The sequence below is a fragment of the Ammospiza caudacuta genome, chromosome 2 (genome assembly GCF_027887145.1).
Source record: "Ammospiza caudacuta isolate bAmmCau1 chromosome 2, bAmmCau1.pri, whole genome shotgun sequence".
Lineage (NCBI taxonomy): Eukaryota > Metazoa > Chordata > Aves > Passeriformes > Passerellidae > Ammospiza > Ammospiza caudacuta.
The window spans coordinates 58,204,527-58,221,884 of NC_080594.1; the positions used below are offsets into that span (position 1 = coordinate 58,204,527).

At 41.2% G+C, this 17,358-nt stretch overlaps 1 protein-coding gene across 6 annotated transcripts in view; it reads left to right on the forward strand.

Annotated features, from left to right (window-relative positions):
• Positions 1 to 17,358, forward strand: part of CAB39L (calcium binding protein 39 like) — a 60,757-nt gene that overhangs the window by 28,765 nt on the left and 14,634 nt on the right. For all 6 annotated transcript variants that reach the window (XM_058824754.1, XM_058824752.1, XM_058824757.1 and 3 more), the window contains 3 exons: positions 8,255 to 8,419; positions 12,453 to 12,571; positions 17,084 to 17,252. In XM_058824754.1, the coding sequence (XP_058680737.1) occupies positions 8,255 to 8,419; positions 12,453 to 12,571; positions 17,084 to 17,252 (453 nt within the window). The remainder of the gene's footprint in view (positions 1 to 8,254; positions 8,420 to 12,452; positions 12,572 to 17,083; positions 17,253 to 17,358) is intronic.

Genomic DNA, 17,358 nt, shown 5'->3' on the forward strand with positions numbered 1-17,358 from the left:
AATGCCATTTCTGTTTGCAGTTTGAGTTGGAGAAGAAAAGACAATGGGAAGACTTTCAGTGGCCCGCAGGTTTTCAAAATATACTCAGTAATGCTAATGAGTAATGTCTTTTCATGAGAATAATTGGAGAAACGCAACTGAAAACAAAAGCAAAGAGAAACAAAGCACAGTGCTGTACTCTGTGCTCTTGGAAACCTAGCAAGGTTTTTAACTCTACCTCAAATTTGATTTCTGGAGGGAGAAGAAATTTGTCAAACTTTCATGAAAGTGTCTAGAGGTTTAGCTACTGCAAGAGCCAGAGACCCTGGATGTCTCAGAGCTGGGTTTGGACCCTGTAGCCCTGTGACCTGGGAAGTTTGTGACTCAGGGCCGTCCAATTTTTCAGCTTTCTAGCTCCTAGTCTGCTGTAAGAACTAAAAGAGTATTGTTATGCCTCACCATAAAACCAAAGTTCCCAGTTGTACTTCCAGGGTACAACTCCAGAGCATCCCTGATTTTGCATGCAAAGTAGTTTCCAACTAGGACTTGCTTCAGATGCTTAAACAAGAAGATTTATCCTGTGACAATTAAGCTGTTATTGTAGTACAGCCAATGTGGTATGTGGGTTGAGACAGCTAAAAGCTGCTAATACAGGCAGAATTGGCAGAGAAGTGGGACAAAGCCTGAATTAACTGCAGGGCTGGCAGAAAACCGCCTTTCCTTTCCAGCTGAGAAATTGTGAGTATGAGGTGAAGATGCCATGGGCAGCCAGGAGAGCACAAGGTCAGACAGAAAGGGGCTTGATGCTTCTAATACAACTTTGTGCAACTTTCATCAGGAACCATCTGTGTCTTAGAGGGGATGCTTTTAAATACTGCAGAAAGGATCATTCCTGCCAAGGTATGGAGTGCACAGCTAGAGGGAACTTTGCAGCACAGCAGTTAAGACTTCTCAGGCAATGGGAAGAGGGTAGAGGATATAACTTGATAGACAGAATGCAGAGAAGCCAGTTGTAAGTGTAAAGGAAATTATACATATTTTCTGAGGCATTTCCACATGCACACATAATATACAGAGGTTTGCACCCTTCCTTCATGATGCTTTTTGTTATTCATGGAATAGTACCCATTCAAGCTTTCGCTAAACTCTATTGACTTCACTAGCATCTGTCTCCTTAGATAAGAATTGAATTTGACCCACTTTCTCCATGTGTCTAGTTTTTTTGAAACTATTAATGTGTTGTGTTGCCATAGTTCTTTCTGATGCTTTTTTAACACTCCCAGCTGAAAAAATAGGTTAAGTTTTGATGTTTGGTTCTTATTTTTTTATGTAGGCTTTCTTGTTTGTTTTCTTGCATGGATATATGTGTGCTTAAAGCTTTGCCATTTTCTCAGCTACATTTTGATGGTTGATAGACCACAGGTTGAGAAGCGCCAGCACATCTGGCTCTCCTTTTCTTCTGAAGTGCTCTTTCTAATACCTTGTTTTTACAGATTTAAAAAAATAATATCTATTTTAAATGAGGGATTGCAGCACTGGCAAGTTTAATGCAATAATTGGGAGATTAAGTAGGGTAAGACAGAGCTGGAAAAGTGGACTAAAATGTTCTTTGTCAATAAACCTCCTCTCTTACAACATCTGAAAGGAAATAAGGTGTTCTTCAAGCATATACAATTGCTGACATCCTGTTTGGGCTTTGATGTGGTGAAGAACAATTAATTAAGTTTTATTGCAGTATTGTATAAATGTCATTACAATTTAATCTCAGTTATGTAGAATTGATCAGTCCTTGAATTTAATGAGAAATGTCCACTCTGGAACTACCTAGAAAAGCAGGAAAGTATTTAAATACATAAGAAAGAAAGCCTTTAGAGCTGAGGCTCTCTTCTTTCTGGTACAAACTCCTATAGCATTTGGAGGATGCATGTAAGTAAGGATGAAGAGAAGCCATAATACCCAGAGGCCACACCTGTTGAACCTGAGGAAGAATGGACAGCATGTGACGCTCTGGTCACACTGCTTCACTTATTGCTGGTGTGTCGCCGTGTCTTTGTTGATGGCTATTGTAAAGGAACATTGATAGAAAGGGTGCCTGACCAAGCTCACAAAAGAAGGGGTGTGACATCCTGACTTCTCAAAGCCCTGTGTTCAGCTGCTGGGCCCAGTCAGCACCAAGCAGTGCGGGTGGCATCCAGTTTGTCACTGAAGGACATCCTTGAGCACATGGCCCTCCCGCTGCTAACCAAACACCTTGGGGTGTGGCAGCCTGACTCAGTGCCATCTGTGGTGCCTACAGGTTGGGTAACATTTTCTGAACCTGCCCTGCAGCAAAAGCCTTCCAAGTGTCACAGGCTTTTAATTTAGTGCAACAAACGGATCTGAGGTTGGTTGAAACTTGGTGTAATCTTTGCATGTGGTCTAGATGGGCTGAAAGATTTGCAGTTTCTGGTATAGCTGATCCAAGACAAGGGTTTATTGTGGAAAATGAACCCCAAATGCATTAGAGCAGGTTCAGAGCACTGTGCTGAGTGCTTTCCTGTCAGGCAGAACTGCAGGCTGAAGTGCCTTTAGTCAGTGCTCAGAAGCACAGTGAAGCGAGATGTAAAAATAACCTCAAGTGTCACACTTCTGCCCCTCTCACTTAAATCTCTCTAACGAGACTCCTCCTTCAGGCAGGTCACTGCAATCTGTCCTCTCTTTCATCTCCACATGCTGTAACAAATTTGGTGCTGTTCACAAGGGTCAGGAGAGCAGCATTTTATTAAGGCTACAATTAAAAGACTTCAAGATATCTGGAACAAATACTTCTATCAATAAATCCTGCTTTTTTACATAGCAACAAGGAAGCCATTCCTGGCTGCTGCTCACCTTGCTGGCTGCTGCGTTGGTAGAGCTCTGGGGACTGGTGTGTGAGATGAGGTGCATGCAGACGGCTCTGTGTGCATTTGCATGGAAGAACAGTTGCGTGACTGCCGGGAACGTGAATACCCATGGATGCAATTCTGCAGCTGCCAGTTGCAAAATTGCTTTCCATTTCATGCTGCACACTGAAACCAAGGGAATGAGATAAGAAGGGTTTGGCACCCCTTCCTCCTAGCTCTGTGTGTCCTGGGGTTTTGTGCAGCGTTTCATGTTTCAGCTTCCCTGTTCTGCTAAGGCCTGTTATTGCTCTAGAGGTGGGAGAAACTCCAGATACTATCAGGTTCTGGTGCCAAGAGTTTAAACCTGTCTCTTCTGGTTGCTTTTATTTTTAAGGACCTTCAGAACCTTTAGTTCTGTCTAAAGTGCAGCCTTAACAGTGGGAAAGGAATTTATGTCCAGGTGGGGCAAACCTGTCTTGTCCATTTGATCATACATCCTTTTAAAAGGCATTTCCCTGCTGTGCTTGCTTGCCCAAATTGTCTTTGCCAGCTTCCTTGAGTACAGGTCCATAATGTTTTGCTAAATAACAGACATCAGGCCTCCTGATCCAAAATACCCACAGTTTGTCCCTGCAGATTCGTTCAGCATGAAATTGCATCAAGAATAAGTCAGTTGGGGTGATCCTGAGGTTACGTGGTTGCTTGATTCAGATTCTGCTAATGGCTTTTCTTGGGAATCCTCCATGTAGAGAGAGCTGCATTGGCACTGCATTTTAGGAGAAAAATTGGTTTGAATCACACAGTGAGAATATTTTTAAACCAGGTAAGACCAAATCAAGGAGCTTTATGCTTTTAGTTGCAATATATAGCATGGAGTACTGGCAGATCACTGAATCACACATTGGAGTATTTAACATGGCCCTGGTAGGCATCTCTGTGTGTTACTCTCTGCTGCTGTGCAAGAGAGAAACAGTTTATAGAGAGATTTTGGACCTGGAAATGTGCTAGGTACACAGACAGAACCTGTATGTGCCTATTTGCCATATTCTTGTGTTTCTCCCCTCCACAGCCTATCCCACACTTGAAGATCAATCAGTCTTTCAGGGAAGATTTTTTCATATTGAATTTCAGGGAATCATTTTTCTGTAAGCTCCTTTCTTTCTGTTATGTTCCCGTTATGTCAACAGTGACAAAACTTTGATGTGTGAGGAAAATAAACCAAGACAAAAATCTTCAACTTATAAAATTTCCAGCTCTGGTTGAAGCTGTTGGTAGGTTTAGAAAGACACATAAAAACTGACAAAAAATCAGCTTTATGAGGAGGGGATGTTGAACATGTTTATAATTTAACATAGAGAAGTTATGCAGGTTTATCTATACTGTCTGTTTTCCACCTTCAAGGCTGTTGCGGATCATCTAGTCCAGTAGGGTTGGCAGAGTAACCCAAGGATTGTTAAATTTCAACATTTACAAAAAATCCTGTCTTTCAAAATGGACCCAAAAACCTCTTGTAGGTTGATGGCCATTATAAACTACATTCTGTGGATGCAGAGTCAGTTCTTGTTGGAAAGACCAGAAACTTGGCTTAGGAGGTTGACATCCTGACACCTGTGCAGGCACAGCAATACTCGTCTGTGTGTGCTGGGAATCAGCTTGCATTTCAATCTCACTTTTTTGTCCCTACCTGCAAATTCTGATTGTCCAAAGTTCAGCATATTCCACTTTTGACATTAGTTTGTCTAAGTATAAGCTGTTCTGTTTAGGATTATGTGTGTAGTTTTCTCCTTGCCTTCTTTTTTCCTCTCTATTCACAAGATCCTCTCTAGATATAATGGCATAAATTCAGTCATGATGGAAAGGACTTGTACCTAAGGGAGTAAAGGAAAATCTGCTGGAAATAAGATTGTGCCTAATTGCAAGAGTGAGGCAAATGGCTGAAATGCTTTTATATTTCATGAAATTGTTTCTTTTGCACTCTAACTTCTGCTGGAGTGATGGTTGCAGCACTTTGCTATTGTTGCTCTTGCCACTGAAAAGAAAAAATAGCAAAGAAGTCAGAATTAGGGGTTTCTAGTGAATCCTTTTTATTTTTTGTCACTGAAATTCTGTTTGTGACACAGCTGGGGTGAGGATGTCTTGCTGAAGCTTTTTGTAGGTTTTTGCAATTTTTCCTAAAGAGGCTCAGGACTGGTCTGACTTCTCATGCAGATATGTTTCTGTCATCTTGTATTTTCCATGTATTTGAGTGAATAAATGTGCTTTGTTGTTTGTTTTGGACAGATGTTGGGTCTTTGGATCTTGGAATGTCTTTTTTCTCTGAGTATTAAGAAAGTTTCCATCCCAGAAACAGTGCTTATGTACTTAAAGTATTATTCTAAAATTGCTGTGAGATTAAGTGGAAATGTCAAAACGAAGGCTGTTAATTTAAGAATCTGTGTTTGGGATTATGGTTTTCCTCCAGATATATTGTGAGGGATATCCACTGAGGAGCAGTCCTTAGATTTGACCGTGAATAACTTTTGGTGGAGAGTTGCACATCAAAACACAGACCATGGAGAGGCTGTGAAGGGGGAGGAAATGGCACATGAAATGTAAATGGCATGTGGGAAAGCTGAGGAGACAGTGGATGGGATGGCAGGTGATTACAGAAATGCAGCTGTGGTGGCCACTTCTGCCCACCAGCACCAGTGTTCTATGTTTCATTTTCTCACATTGCTCTTTTTTGCCTCCTTTTTGAGAATTAAACCTAAAGCTAAATCCTGCAGAGCTTTTTCTACATATCAGAAAGGACTGCTTATACTTGAAAGGAAAGTTATTAATGTTTTTTTTAAACTACAGAATGCCAGAGATATTCACACCCAGCCCAGCAGAAAGGGTGGAAAGCCAAAAATGTATGGGCTTTGCCTTTGAAATGAAAATATTTCCCTAGCTCTTATAAAGATTTAGAGCTTTAGTTTCTAAGATAGAGCCCCTGTTGTTAATCCCATCTGTACTCTGTGGGATATCTCAAGTGACACACGACTAACATTTGAGGTAAAAATAGGCTCTTTTGCTGAGTGATGGCAAGGAACATCAAGATTTCTGCTGTTAGAAGTTATCACACAGTCATGCTCATTTACACACTGCCCATGCTGACCTATCTCAACCAGGAGAAAACTGCATGTAGGTACAAAGAGGTTGGGGGAGAGCAGTTCTTTATGCTGTGCAAAATCAATGCTTAAATCTTCCAGGTAGCTGCAATGTAAAAGTTGCTTTTTGGTGTGGTTGGTTTTGGTTTTAGTTTTTTTTAAGACATCCAGGTTTTTTGTATCATTTTTATTCACTAATTTGAATAAAATCTGTGATTGAAAATGTTGGGAAATCAGCAGCAGGTGGGAGATGCCTCTTCAGAGCACTGTGGGGTTATGTTGTGCAGATTGATGGGGTGGTATTTGAAAGCATGATGTTTTTCCTTTCAATGTATGTGAGAGATATATTGAAGTTATTGATGTGGCTTTGAACATCCATTGATTTCCAGTCAGCTTTTACAAGTCACTCTTGGGTTTTCTGTGTTTGTCTTGATTTTTTTCCCACCTGCTATGCTAACAAAAGGCTAACTCCAAGTCAAGGTTTTTCAAATATGTGAAATGCTGTCTTCAGCATCCTGCTGGCCGTTTGCTGTCATTCTCAGCTTTGCTTTCAGACCTGATCCTTACTTCCTTCCCACTCCCTGCCAAAGAATCCAATCAACCTTGCTGCAGGTGATGTGTGTATTAAATATAACCCGACACAGAAGGAGCCATTGCCTCCATAGCCCCGTGGCTGGAGCAGGTGGGATTTACAGCACACACATCCACATGAAAAAAAAATTACTCCTTTCCTCCACAGAGTCTTTATTGGTTCACAGTGGAGCATAGCTGTGAGGAGAGCGTGAGCCAGAGCTGCCATGCTGTAGCCAGTGGCCCTTTTCCTTGGGAATCTGTATTATCACTCACATCTGATTTTCACCTGCTGACTGCATGAATGCTGAGCTGTTACCTGTTTACAGGCATGGCTCTTTCCTTTCCCTCTTGCAATCCTGCTGGTCAAGGTTCTCTGTAAGGCAATTCTGATTCATTCTCTACATTAGATACCTGAAACATTGCACAGGATTAGTATACTCTAGGTGGGAGCAAAAGATGTGAAAGATCTATTTTACTTCACTTGGCGGCAGCTGTGGAGCTTTACTAAAGCAAATTGTTTCATTTAAATTTCTCAACCTGAGGCTGAAATGCCTGTGTGCTCAGTGAGCAAATCCCATGTGGAAGATGCTGGCTCAAACCACACCTGATGAGGAGAAATGAGATGAGGCAATGTGAAGCTGTCAACCTTGGCTGAGATAAAGTGAATTTTTTTTTTTTTTCTGGTAGCTGGTAGAGTGCTGTGTTTGGAATTTAGGATAAGAATGAAGTTGGCAACACTCTGATGTTTTAGTTGTTGCAGAGCAGTGCTTACACTGAGTCAGGGCCTTTTCTGCTCTGCAGCCCACCCCACCAGAGAGTGGTTTGGGGCTCAAGGAGCTGGGAGGGGGCACAGCTGGGACAGCTGACCCCAGTGGGCCAAAGGGATGATCCCTGTCACATGGCATTGTGCTCAGCACACAGTGCTGGGGGGAGGCTGGCCAGGGCTGCTGCTCAGAACTGGCTGGACATTGCACTGTGCATCACTGGGTGTTTGTTGTTGTTATTGTTGTTTTACTGCTGCTATTTCTTCCTTCCTTTTCTATCCTATCAAGCTATCTTTAGCTCAACCTAAAAGTTTATTTCCTCTCCCCAGTTCCTTTCCCCATCCTGCTGAGGGGAGTGAGCAAGTGGCTGTGCAGGGTTCAGCTGCCTGCTGGGTTAGGCAGTGCCACAGGGCTGTGAGTGTTTGTTTGGGTTCCCAGCAGAGGAGCTGGGACAGCCCACCAGGAAGCACTGGGTGGGCAGGCAGCCCAGCAGCACCCCTCTGGTGGGAGCAGCCACCTGAAGGCTTGGCACCTTCATCTGGAGCCTCTTGCCCCACGAGTGCCATGGAGCCCACTGGGGAGGACAGGGGGAGCGACAGTGAAATTGCTGCTGCCTCTGCAGGGCTGTGCCTGCCTCCAAACCTGCTAAAGGATCTCACTGGTGCTGGTTGGTAATTGATCTCTTGGCCCTATTTTGTGCTCATGGTCTGTAAATGGTGATGTGTCATGTATAAATTGAATTTATCTTGTGTAAGGCCTGCAGGGTATAGTATGGATGCTTCAGCCTCCATGATTACCTAGAATTATGATATCATTTTGCAATAGATAATGATCATTGTAAGTACATTTAGAAACATTTGTTTTGAAATGCATGCCTTTTAAAAGAACACCTTTTTCTTTTTTCCTGTTTCATTTTTTAAAACAAAACCCATTATCTGCTGGCAAAAAGGCATCAGAGGAAGTGTCAAAATCTCTGCAAGCAATGAAAGAAATTCTGTGTGGGACCACAGACAAAGAGCCACCCACAGAAATCGTGGCCCAGCTGGCACAAGAGCTCTACAATAGTGGCCTTCTAGTGACACTCATTGCCAACCTGCAGCTGATAGATTTTGAGGTAGGTCAACATTCATAAACTTTTTTCAACTCCTTGGTCTTGGTGCTGTCAGTGACTAGAGCCATATTTTTCTGAAGTTTAAATAATTTCATTGCATTCAAAACTGTTTTCCACAGGCTGAAGAAAGTTGCTGCTCTAGATTGGTTGGTGTCCTGAGGACACTGGCAGTAAATCTGATTTTTAAAAATTAAAACAAAAAATATAAAGAAATATTTCCATGTGTATCCAAACAAGATACAACATGGTGCTGGGAATACTGTCTAAGACCAACCTTGTAAACTGCAGGGATGATCTTTGGGATAGTGCCAATGGAGCTACCTGCTGTCTCTGAAGAGTGTCCAAATTAGAGAGGGTTCAGGGACATGGAATAAAAATAATTGGAAGCATGGAGAATTTCATATGACAAAGACTGAAAGAATTAAAATGGTTTAGCTGAGAGGAAAGGAATTGAAAAACATGTTAAAAACAGACAGCAGGTCACAAGGTAATTTGGCTGTCCCCCACTTAGCTGTTTCAATTAAAAGAATAAAGGAATATAACTGCTGGTATGGGTTCCATGATTTCTGTGGCCCCTGGGGATTCCTCCCAAGTGTCCAACCACTAGCGGGAAATCCCCCGAGCCCAGGAGCCAAACCTCCACCACTGAGCCTGGAACAGGAGCAGCACCCAATGCACAGGTAGCTGCTGGAGGGAAAAATTTAGCTTTTCAAAGAGATCTGATGCTCTCAGAGACATTTTTTGTGGGAGTCATGTGTAGAAGTTATTTTCTTTCCATTTTGTAAATGAATGAAAAGGAGGAAAATGGGTGATTTAATTTTTTCCACTCCACCCCCTACCGCCAGTAAATCCAGGATCAAGGACTGATTTATTTATTTTGTAATGATTTTTGAAAATGGAATGTATCAGTTTTTGAAAAGTTTTAGTGGAATTCTCTCACTCTGGCTCAGGTCTTAAGTTCAGGAGGGTTTTTTTTAATGCTTTGACTTCTCTGTGCCTCCTCTGGTTACTGTTAAATATCTAATTACAAAAATACTCAAAACCCCAACAACCAAGCCCTTAAAAAACCCTTTAATAGAAATGGAGAAGAGGGAAGGAGAAGATACTGAAAGCACAGAAGGGAGACTTCTGCATTTTTTTAGTTACATGAGAGTCTGTACTGCTTTTGCCAGAGAAAAATTTTGTATCAACATATTAAACACACAGTCCTAAAATGCAAGCACTGGATGAAATACTTAACTTGTTGTTGAATTGCTGTTATTACAAACAATTCTCATAATTCTTATTGCAAAATATATTTTTTATTCATTGCAAAAGCTTTCCAATCATTTAGCCACGCTGTTATACATGTTCTTTGGACAAAACACTGGAAACCAAACATCACTGAACAAGAGGACAGTAAGAGCATGTGCTGCTTTGTCTTCATGTCTTCCCACTGACTTTTCCAGTTTATCAACTTTTCTGTTTCCATTTTGTTATATTGGTGGCTACAGCTGGTATTTAACTTGTTTCATTGAACAAGCAATTTCATCTCACTGTAACATTAATTGCATCTCACTGTAACATTAAATGCAAGTTAATTTTTTGATCCGTATGAAATGGTAAAAAGCAAATCATAAACTACCGAAAATCTGATTTCTGAAGGCAATAATGTTACTCTGTTTTGTCCTGACTCCCTGTGTCCTCCTCACCAACCCTGCTGCCCACTTTGATCCCAGTTTTTCACAGCTGAACTTCCCTTTGAAGATGTGTTTTCAAAGACAGTGTAGGGGAGACTTCCATCACACATCCATCACACATCCATAGAAGACACAGGTTTATTGCTTCTGCCACTCAACAAACAAGATATAATTTCAGTGATGATATTGTTTTGAAGCATTAAAGCCAGGTTTGGGCAGGAGCCCAGAATCAAGATCTGGGCTTTTCTGAAATGTAAAATATGAAATTTATTTTTGAACTTTAAAGAACTGAGGCAAATGTGCAAACAACAGAAGTCAACTAAAAATGTACATGTTACTGTGTGTAAGCCTAAAGGTTCACAAACTGTAAAGCCCCTAAAATAGGCAGTAAATAACTACAAGCCCAGGACTGGTGATTTTATAATCTTTTCCCTACTTTGCCTTGAAACAGGGGCTAAATTATGATATAGGTATTATACAATTTTTTATTTAAATAATGCATTCTTGGCAGGTTTCTTTTGTTCTTGTCTAGCCACTTTCTCTTAATGCTGCCTTATCTTGTGCTTCATGGCCACATGTATTTCATTATAAGGCAAAATTCAATTGCAGATCCAAGTAAGGAGTGTTTCAAAAGTATTCCTACAATTTTAATGTTTGTCAGGTGGTGAGGGAAATCTGTCATGGTTCCCTTCTATTTGCCTCCATTCCCTCCTGGAGAACCCATGGAGATCAACTCTGGCTTTCACTGTCACTGATCTCTAGAAAATTAGCTATAATTGGATACTCATATCAATATATCAATATATCAATATATCAATATATCTATATATCTATATATCTATATATCTATATATCTATATATCTATATATCTATATATCTATATATCTATATATCTGTATCTATCTCCTCTCTGCTCATGGATATTGTGCTGCAATGCACACAGTATTGAGTAACCAATATAAAATTTGGCATAGCAGAGAGGATCACTTAATTTCTGGCCATCTTTACCTCACCCTTTCAACAGCTCTTCTCTGTCTGAATTGTTTTCATCTTGGAATAACTGCTGAAGCCCGTGGGGATCACAGGATTCCAGGCATATGATATGGGTGTTGTAAAGATAGGGGAGAATGGGATGACTTTATACAGAATTAGCCTATTTGAAATTATGTCCCAGGGTCAAAGAAAGTGTTGCAGATAAAGGCAGATGGACTGGCCTGCACTGATTTGATTCTCCTGTTTAATTCCCAGAGTCTCCAAGTCTCCAAGCCAGCTGGGCTGGAACAAGTAGGAAGGCAGAATATTTTGTGTTCCTCGGCACTGATTTATTTGTAGAGGTGAAACCAGGGAATTTTCCTCCGTGTGAAACTATCTGCTCCTTGGCTTCAAACATTCAATAATTTCTCTGCCAAGGAATGTTTGTCCTCCCACGAGAGATCAATCAGCATGTACAGATTATAGGTGACCTTTTGCTTTAGCTTGCCCTGTGCATAGTGACCTGCTGTTGACTCAGTGCCTTGGTTACTGGTCCTGAGTGCAGCATCTCCCACCTCCCTTAACTTCACATCAATCTGGCTGCTGTGCCAGGGGAGAAAGTGGTGGGGGAGGATGTGGATTTCAAATGCAAGATGGATTGGTGAGCCCTCTGACTGAACAGAACATGATTTGGAAAGACCTTCTGGAAAGCTGTGTGCACAGGGAAGCATTTGGAGACAGGCTGTGACTCTCTAGATGGATGCATACAGCACAACATCAGGAAAAAGAGAAGGACTTTAGTTTTGATTAAAGCGGAGACACACACGTGAGGCTGCCATTTTATTGGTTGTGGTTATTCAATTTTCCATGGTAAATAATGGGCACGGGTTAAATTTAACCCTGATTTTCAGAAATGTAATCACACTTGGAGTTGTTTGCACTGGACTGATAAAAAGCTTTAGCTTTTTAAGTGTAGGCAGTGTGGCAGTGGTTTGGTACCAGCTCTGTTACTCATCTTTGGAGGCTATGGGACTAACAGCACACACAGCAGCAGCAGGCTTGGCTCGGGGTAGGGGCTTGCTTTTAATGTGCTTTAGTGTTCCCATTTGAAATAGCCAGGGTGGCAGTGTAGGAGGAATGCACATCTTCATTTAGGGAAAAAAAGGTGCAAATGGGAGTGGGGAAGTCGGGAGCCATCAGAGCTGCCCGAAGGAGGAAGCCTTCCTGTGGCATTGGAGAAAGAGCAAATATGAGGCAGAGACTCAGGAGGAAAAAAAAGGCTGACCTGTTCTGACTTCAGTTTCATTTGCACTTTAAATTTATATAGTAAATGGTTGTTTGCTCGTGTTTTTCTAAGCAAAGATATATTTTGCTTTTGTAACAGGGCAAAAAGGATGTTTCCCAGATATTCAACAACATCTTGAGAAGACAAATTGGCACACGCAGCCCTACTGTGGAATACATCAGTGCCCATCCACATATCCTATTCATGCTTCTTAAAGGGTAGGTGCTTTAATTTGAGTTTCATTAAAGAGCATTGCCTGGAACATGCTGGCATTGCAGTTCATCTACTCTCTCACTTTTAGTTAAAAAAAAAAAGAAAGGGGTTTCAGATTTTGTTCCAGCTTTCTTACTCTTTTTTTTTCCTGTTGACTTTCTTTCTATGGAACTCCATACTTTTTAATGATCAGATTATTTCATTTGGCTGTTATTTCTTCACCAAAAACTTAATGTTGAAATAATTATGTGCTGGTTGTTTTTGACTGCACCCCATGTGATGTGTACTCCATTTCTCACTGTGGACTCTTGTGCAGCATTGCTGGTAACTGCTCAGGTTCATTTAGACCTTTTTGCATTGCAGGAGTGACCAGCAGTGGTGTCTGTAAATAACTGAGTGGTAGAGCAGAGAGAAACAAAAATGCATTAAAAGAGTAGTTGTGCCTGCAGAACAGACTTCTCCAACACTTGTGGCCACAAGTGAACTTCAACTTTAAATTCTTTCTGTAATTAACTCCACAACTTTCAGCATTAAATTTTTTTTGGTCTTTTAAATCTCAGGACAATGATGATAATTCTCTCCGTCATTTTTACAAACTGTTTTTAATTTCCTATGTATATACAATGATTTTCTTCCCTTTTCTCTGTCTTTGCTTTTTCAGTTTTTCACTCATTTTGATCTTGCACATTGAGCATGTATCACTACCATATGTCTGGGCTTTATTTAAAGATAAAAATATTTTTGGATTATGTCCCAGATTTTCTTTGGCATCTGTAGCAACCTAGAATATTAAGAAGATAAATAGTAAAGTTTTTATGCATATATGCTTCTGACAGACATTTTACAGCAAGTGACCTGAGCTGGTGGAGGAATTTAAATAGCATCACTTAGATGCTTTTTTTTGAGAATCTTGCTGCATGCAGCAGTGTCTGTGGTCCTTGAGCTCCTTGTTCATGATGTCTTGACTGGCCCTCTGCAGCACTGCACTGGCTCAGAATTGCCATTTCTGTAATTTCTGTTAAAAAGTGCAGCTGAATCCACAGTAGAAGCCCAGAGTCAGTCCTGCCCAGCCCGAGCAGCTGCTGCAGAACAGTGTAATGATGTCAGACGTGATGATGCCTTCCCAGCCTGTGTCCTGCTGCTGGGACTGTCTAAAAATGGGACCCAAAATCTGTGCCTGCAGCCAGGGCAGGGCCCTGAACACTCAGATTGCTGCATGCCCACAGCGTGGGGGTGTGTGTGCAGTCAGCTGCAGGACTGGGAAACAAGCACCTCATGTTAGGCACCACCACATGAAAATGTGACTTGAGGACATGTTTTCTTATGTATTTAATGCTGAATGAATTATATTATTTATACTATATAGATATATATTTATATAATGCTATAGGAAATATAGGAAATCAAACTCTGCTAAAGGAAAGTGGGTTTGGCTGAGTTGTGCCGTTTTGTGTTTGTTACATGACATCATGACATTGCCTGGAGAGAAAAAAAACCACCTCTACCATGACTATAAAAGAAATGGCCAAGATTATTGTGACTGTTGTACTTCCATTGGATGCAAAATTTCCTCTGCCCTGTGTCAGTCCCCAAAAGCAAGAGGTTCCTTTTTTGTGGCTTAATGTGAGCTCTGTTGGGTGGGAAGGATCTTCAATCAGAGCTCCCACCCAGTGTTTCCTGTCTCATACTCCAGTGGAACTGCCAACTTGAGATAACAGTTCCTACCTTTAGGCTTCATTTCACTTGTTGCCTGCTTCCTTCCAGCTTCTCAGCTTCAGAAAACACACAGCACATAGTCAACTAACTTTCTTTCTTTCTTTCTTTCTTTCTTTCTTTCTTTCTTTCTTTCTTTCTTTCTTTCTTTCTTTCTTTCTTTCTTTCTTTCTTTCTTTCTTTCTTTCTTTCTTTCTTTCTTTCTTTCTTTCTTTCTTTTCTGTAGGTTATTTGACTTTGCTGCTGCACTTGCTTTAAGGATTGCTTTGCACTTGCTTTAATAGCCTCTTATTTTCTGTGTGCAGGCTTTGTGTGTAGGATTTCAGATGAGTGCAGTATTTGGTGTGCATAGAGAAACAGTTGTAATTGGGCCAATTTTTTGCTCTGGTGTCAGCCTATTGCATTAGCCCAGAAATAACTTTGTCCTTTGTAAGTTAAAATACTTTCCCTCTAGGACAGTGACTGTTGAGGACTTAGTTTATGGCACTTGCATTGTTTCTCTCAAGTGACAAATTCAGAAGCTTCTTTATGAATATCTATCTATATCTCATGCCACATGCTATCTCTGCCTAGACACTGCCCCAGCCTGTGTTGTGATGACCTCTTCATATCACAGCCCAGTCAAAGCTTTAGTGGTGTATTGGCTGAGGTTGGAGAATTCCCCTTGAGTCTATCCAAGGATAAACTCAGGCTATACAAGTAATGTAAAGTCAGATCAGAATGCCTCTGTTTAAGACCTTGTGTCTCCCAGGCTTGATGCCTTCCAAATCTCCTGCCTGTGCTCCTCACCTTGTACCATCTTCTGCACTAACCATGGAAGAATGATTCCCCTTGCACAGAAATGCTTTTCTGCTCTCAGTCTTGCCCCTTTCAAACTTCACAATAAGTGTTTTGAAATACTTCAAGTCCATTGTTTCATTTTCTAGTTCTCTCCAGTATTCACTGTGTGGGGGTTTCTTTAGGTTGTAAGTTCATCCAAACAGAGAAGAACTCAGGTTTGTTTTTTTTTTCTGCTGTGGAAATACATCAACACAGAACACTAATTGCTCATTAGAAGTGATTTGAATCACATTTCTATCATTCCTGCCTGGTTGCTTTGCATGTAAGTGTGGGTGCAAAGGACATGCTAGCTATGACTGGGCAGCCTGTAAACTTCTTCCAGGCTTATTCCAGGCACCAAACCCAACTTCCCTCGCTTGTGTGAACAGCCAAAGGTCCATAACCCACTTCCAGATAATGGAGCATTTGACTAAGAATGATTCTGTTGATACTTAATGTTTGTAAAAGTTATTGTGCTGGAAACAATGTAATTTGCTTTTATTCCAACCAAAATATTCATTAGCCAACTATTAAATATTTTCCTGGCTGCACTCCTAGGAGCAGCTCTGCCTCATTTTCCTTAAAAATTAGTATTCCTGTTAATGGAGTTGATGCCTCAACGGGAAACATCAGTGAATTTTTGCTGTCTGAAGAGTTAGAAATTCAAGTTTGCAAATGCTTCCCCAAACCAAAACAAATAGGGGCTTGAGCGCCTGCATTTCCTTGAGGGTGGGAAGCTTCATTTGCCTGTTTGGAATAGCAATCCATTTTCATTAAGCCAACTATTGTTGACAGCAGGTTGAAGTATGCAGCTCTGGTATGCTTGCAGAACACAACTGTTCTTTTAAACTGCATGCTAGGGGTAAATTTGAGGCCCACTCACTTACAGCACAGATGGCATTTTGTGTTTTTCTTCCTTTTTAAAAAAAAATGTATTTCTTTTGGCCTAGTGATAGGAATTAATTGTGCAAAGGAAAAATGATGCTGATAAGCTCTGGGTGATAATACACAGCTCTGATATAATATAACCAGTTTATTGAAACAGAGAGTGCTTTCTGTCCCCTTGGACTTCACCACTTTCACATGATTTCTGGGAGACTGCTGGAAAAAATTCATTTTAAATCTTTCTTGACTGTTGGATTTCATCCTTTTTGTTTTTTAATGTGTTTCTAACAGTTTTGTTTCAGATTAATTTCAGCTTTAAAGAAATCAAGACTTTATAGAAATTGAAGATGATCTGAATTTCCTCCCCCCTCCCTCCCTTCCTTCCTTTCCAAGGGCGAGATGTGTGCTGGCTCCTGGCTATTGCAGGGCCTCATGTGCCATAGCAGGATTGTGGCTTGGGGAATGGCTGCTTGTGTCCTATCACAGCCAGAGCCTCTGCAGAAGAGGCATTGGCCCAACTCCTCCTAAACTGAAGAAAAAAAAATAAATTTCAGAGCTACAGAAAGCTTAATCCTGTGTAGACTGCCTGGAGAGACTCTTCCTACTTTCCTCATTAATACTGCAGAATGATGTCCTCTAGAGGAGGAGTGGGAGTTGATGGATGGTCATGAGGTGTTACAGTTTTCTTGAATAAACTGAGGAGCTCAGAACTGAATCTGAAAAGGGAGGTTATTATATTGTACAGGCTGTGCTTTCTCACAAGGTCAAAAGGGTGAAGGATTTCTGTTGAAATGTTGAACACTCCCCACGGTCTTTCCACAGAGAGGGGGAGTAGTGCAAATTTACACCAAAATGTGGTTTGGCTTGGGAAGAGAGAGGTTTGCAATGAAGAATTCTGGCAGCCTTGTTTGTGTCTGCTCCTAAGCTTTGGGATGAGGTCCTGCAGCTGGGCACAGCACTGTGGCTGGGAGCTGCCCTCGGTGGGCTGTGTCCCTCCCAATAGGTGTTCCTGTGCCACAATGTTCCCTGTTGCTAGAAAGGTGCCTGTTTATCTTCTCTCTACTATGTTTTGATGTTTTCTGTTTCTCTTCATTCTCCAGATATGAATCCCCAAATATTGCCTTACGTTGTGGAATCATGCTGAGAGAGTGCATCCGCCATGAGCCCTTGGCCAAAATCATACTGTTCTCAGAACAGTTCAGAGACTTTTTTAAATATGTGGAAATGTCAACATTTGATATTGCTTCTGATGCCTTTGCTACATTCAAGGTAAATTATTCAGTACATGCATCATAGTTTGTGTCAAAAGCAGCACTCCATCAGAAGTCGTCACTGAGCACTGTGTGCCTTTGAACTGCGTGGCTTGTTTATTGTT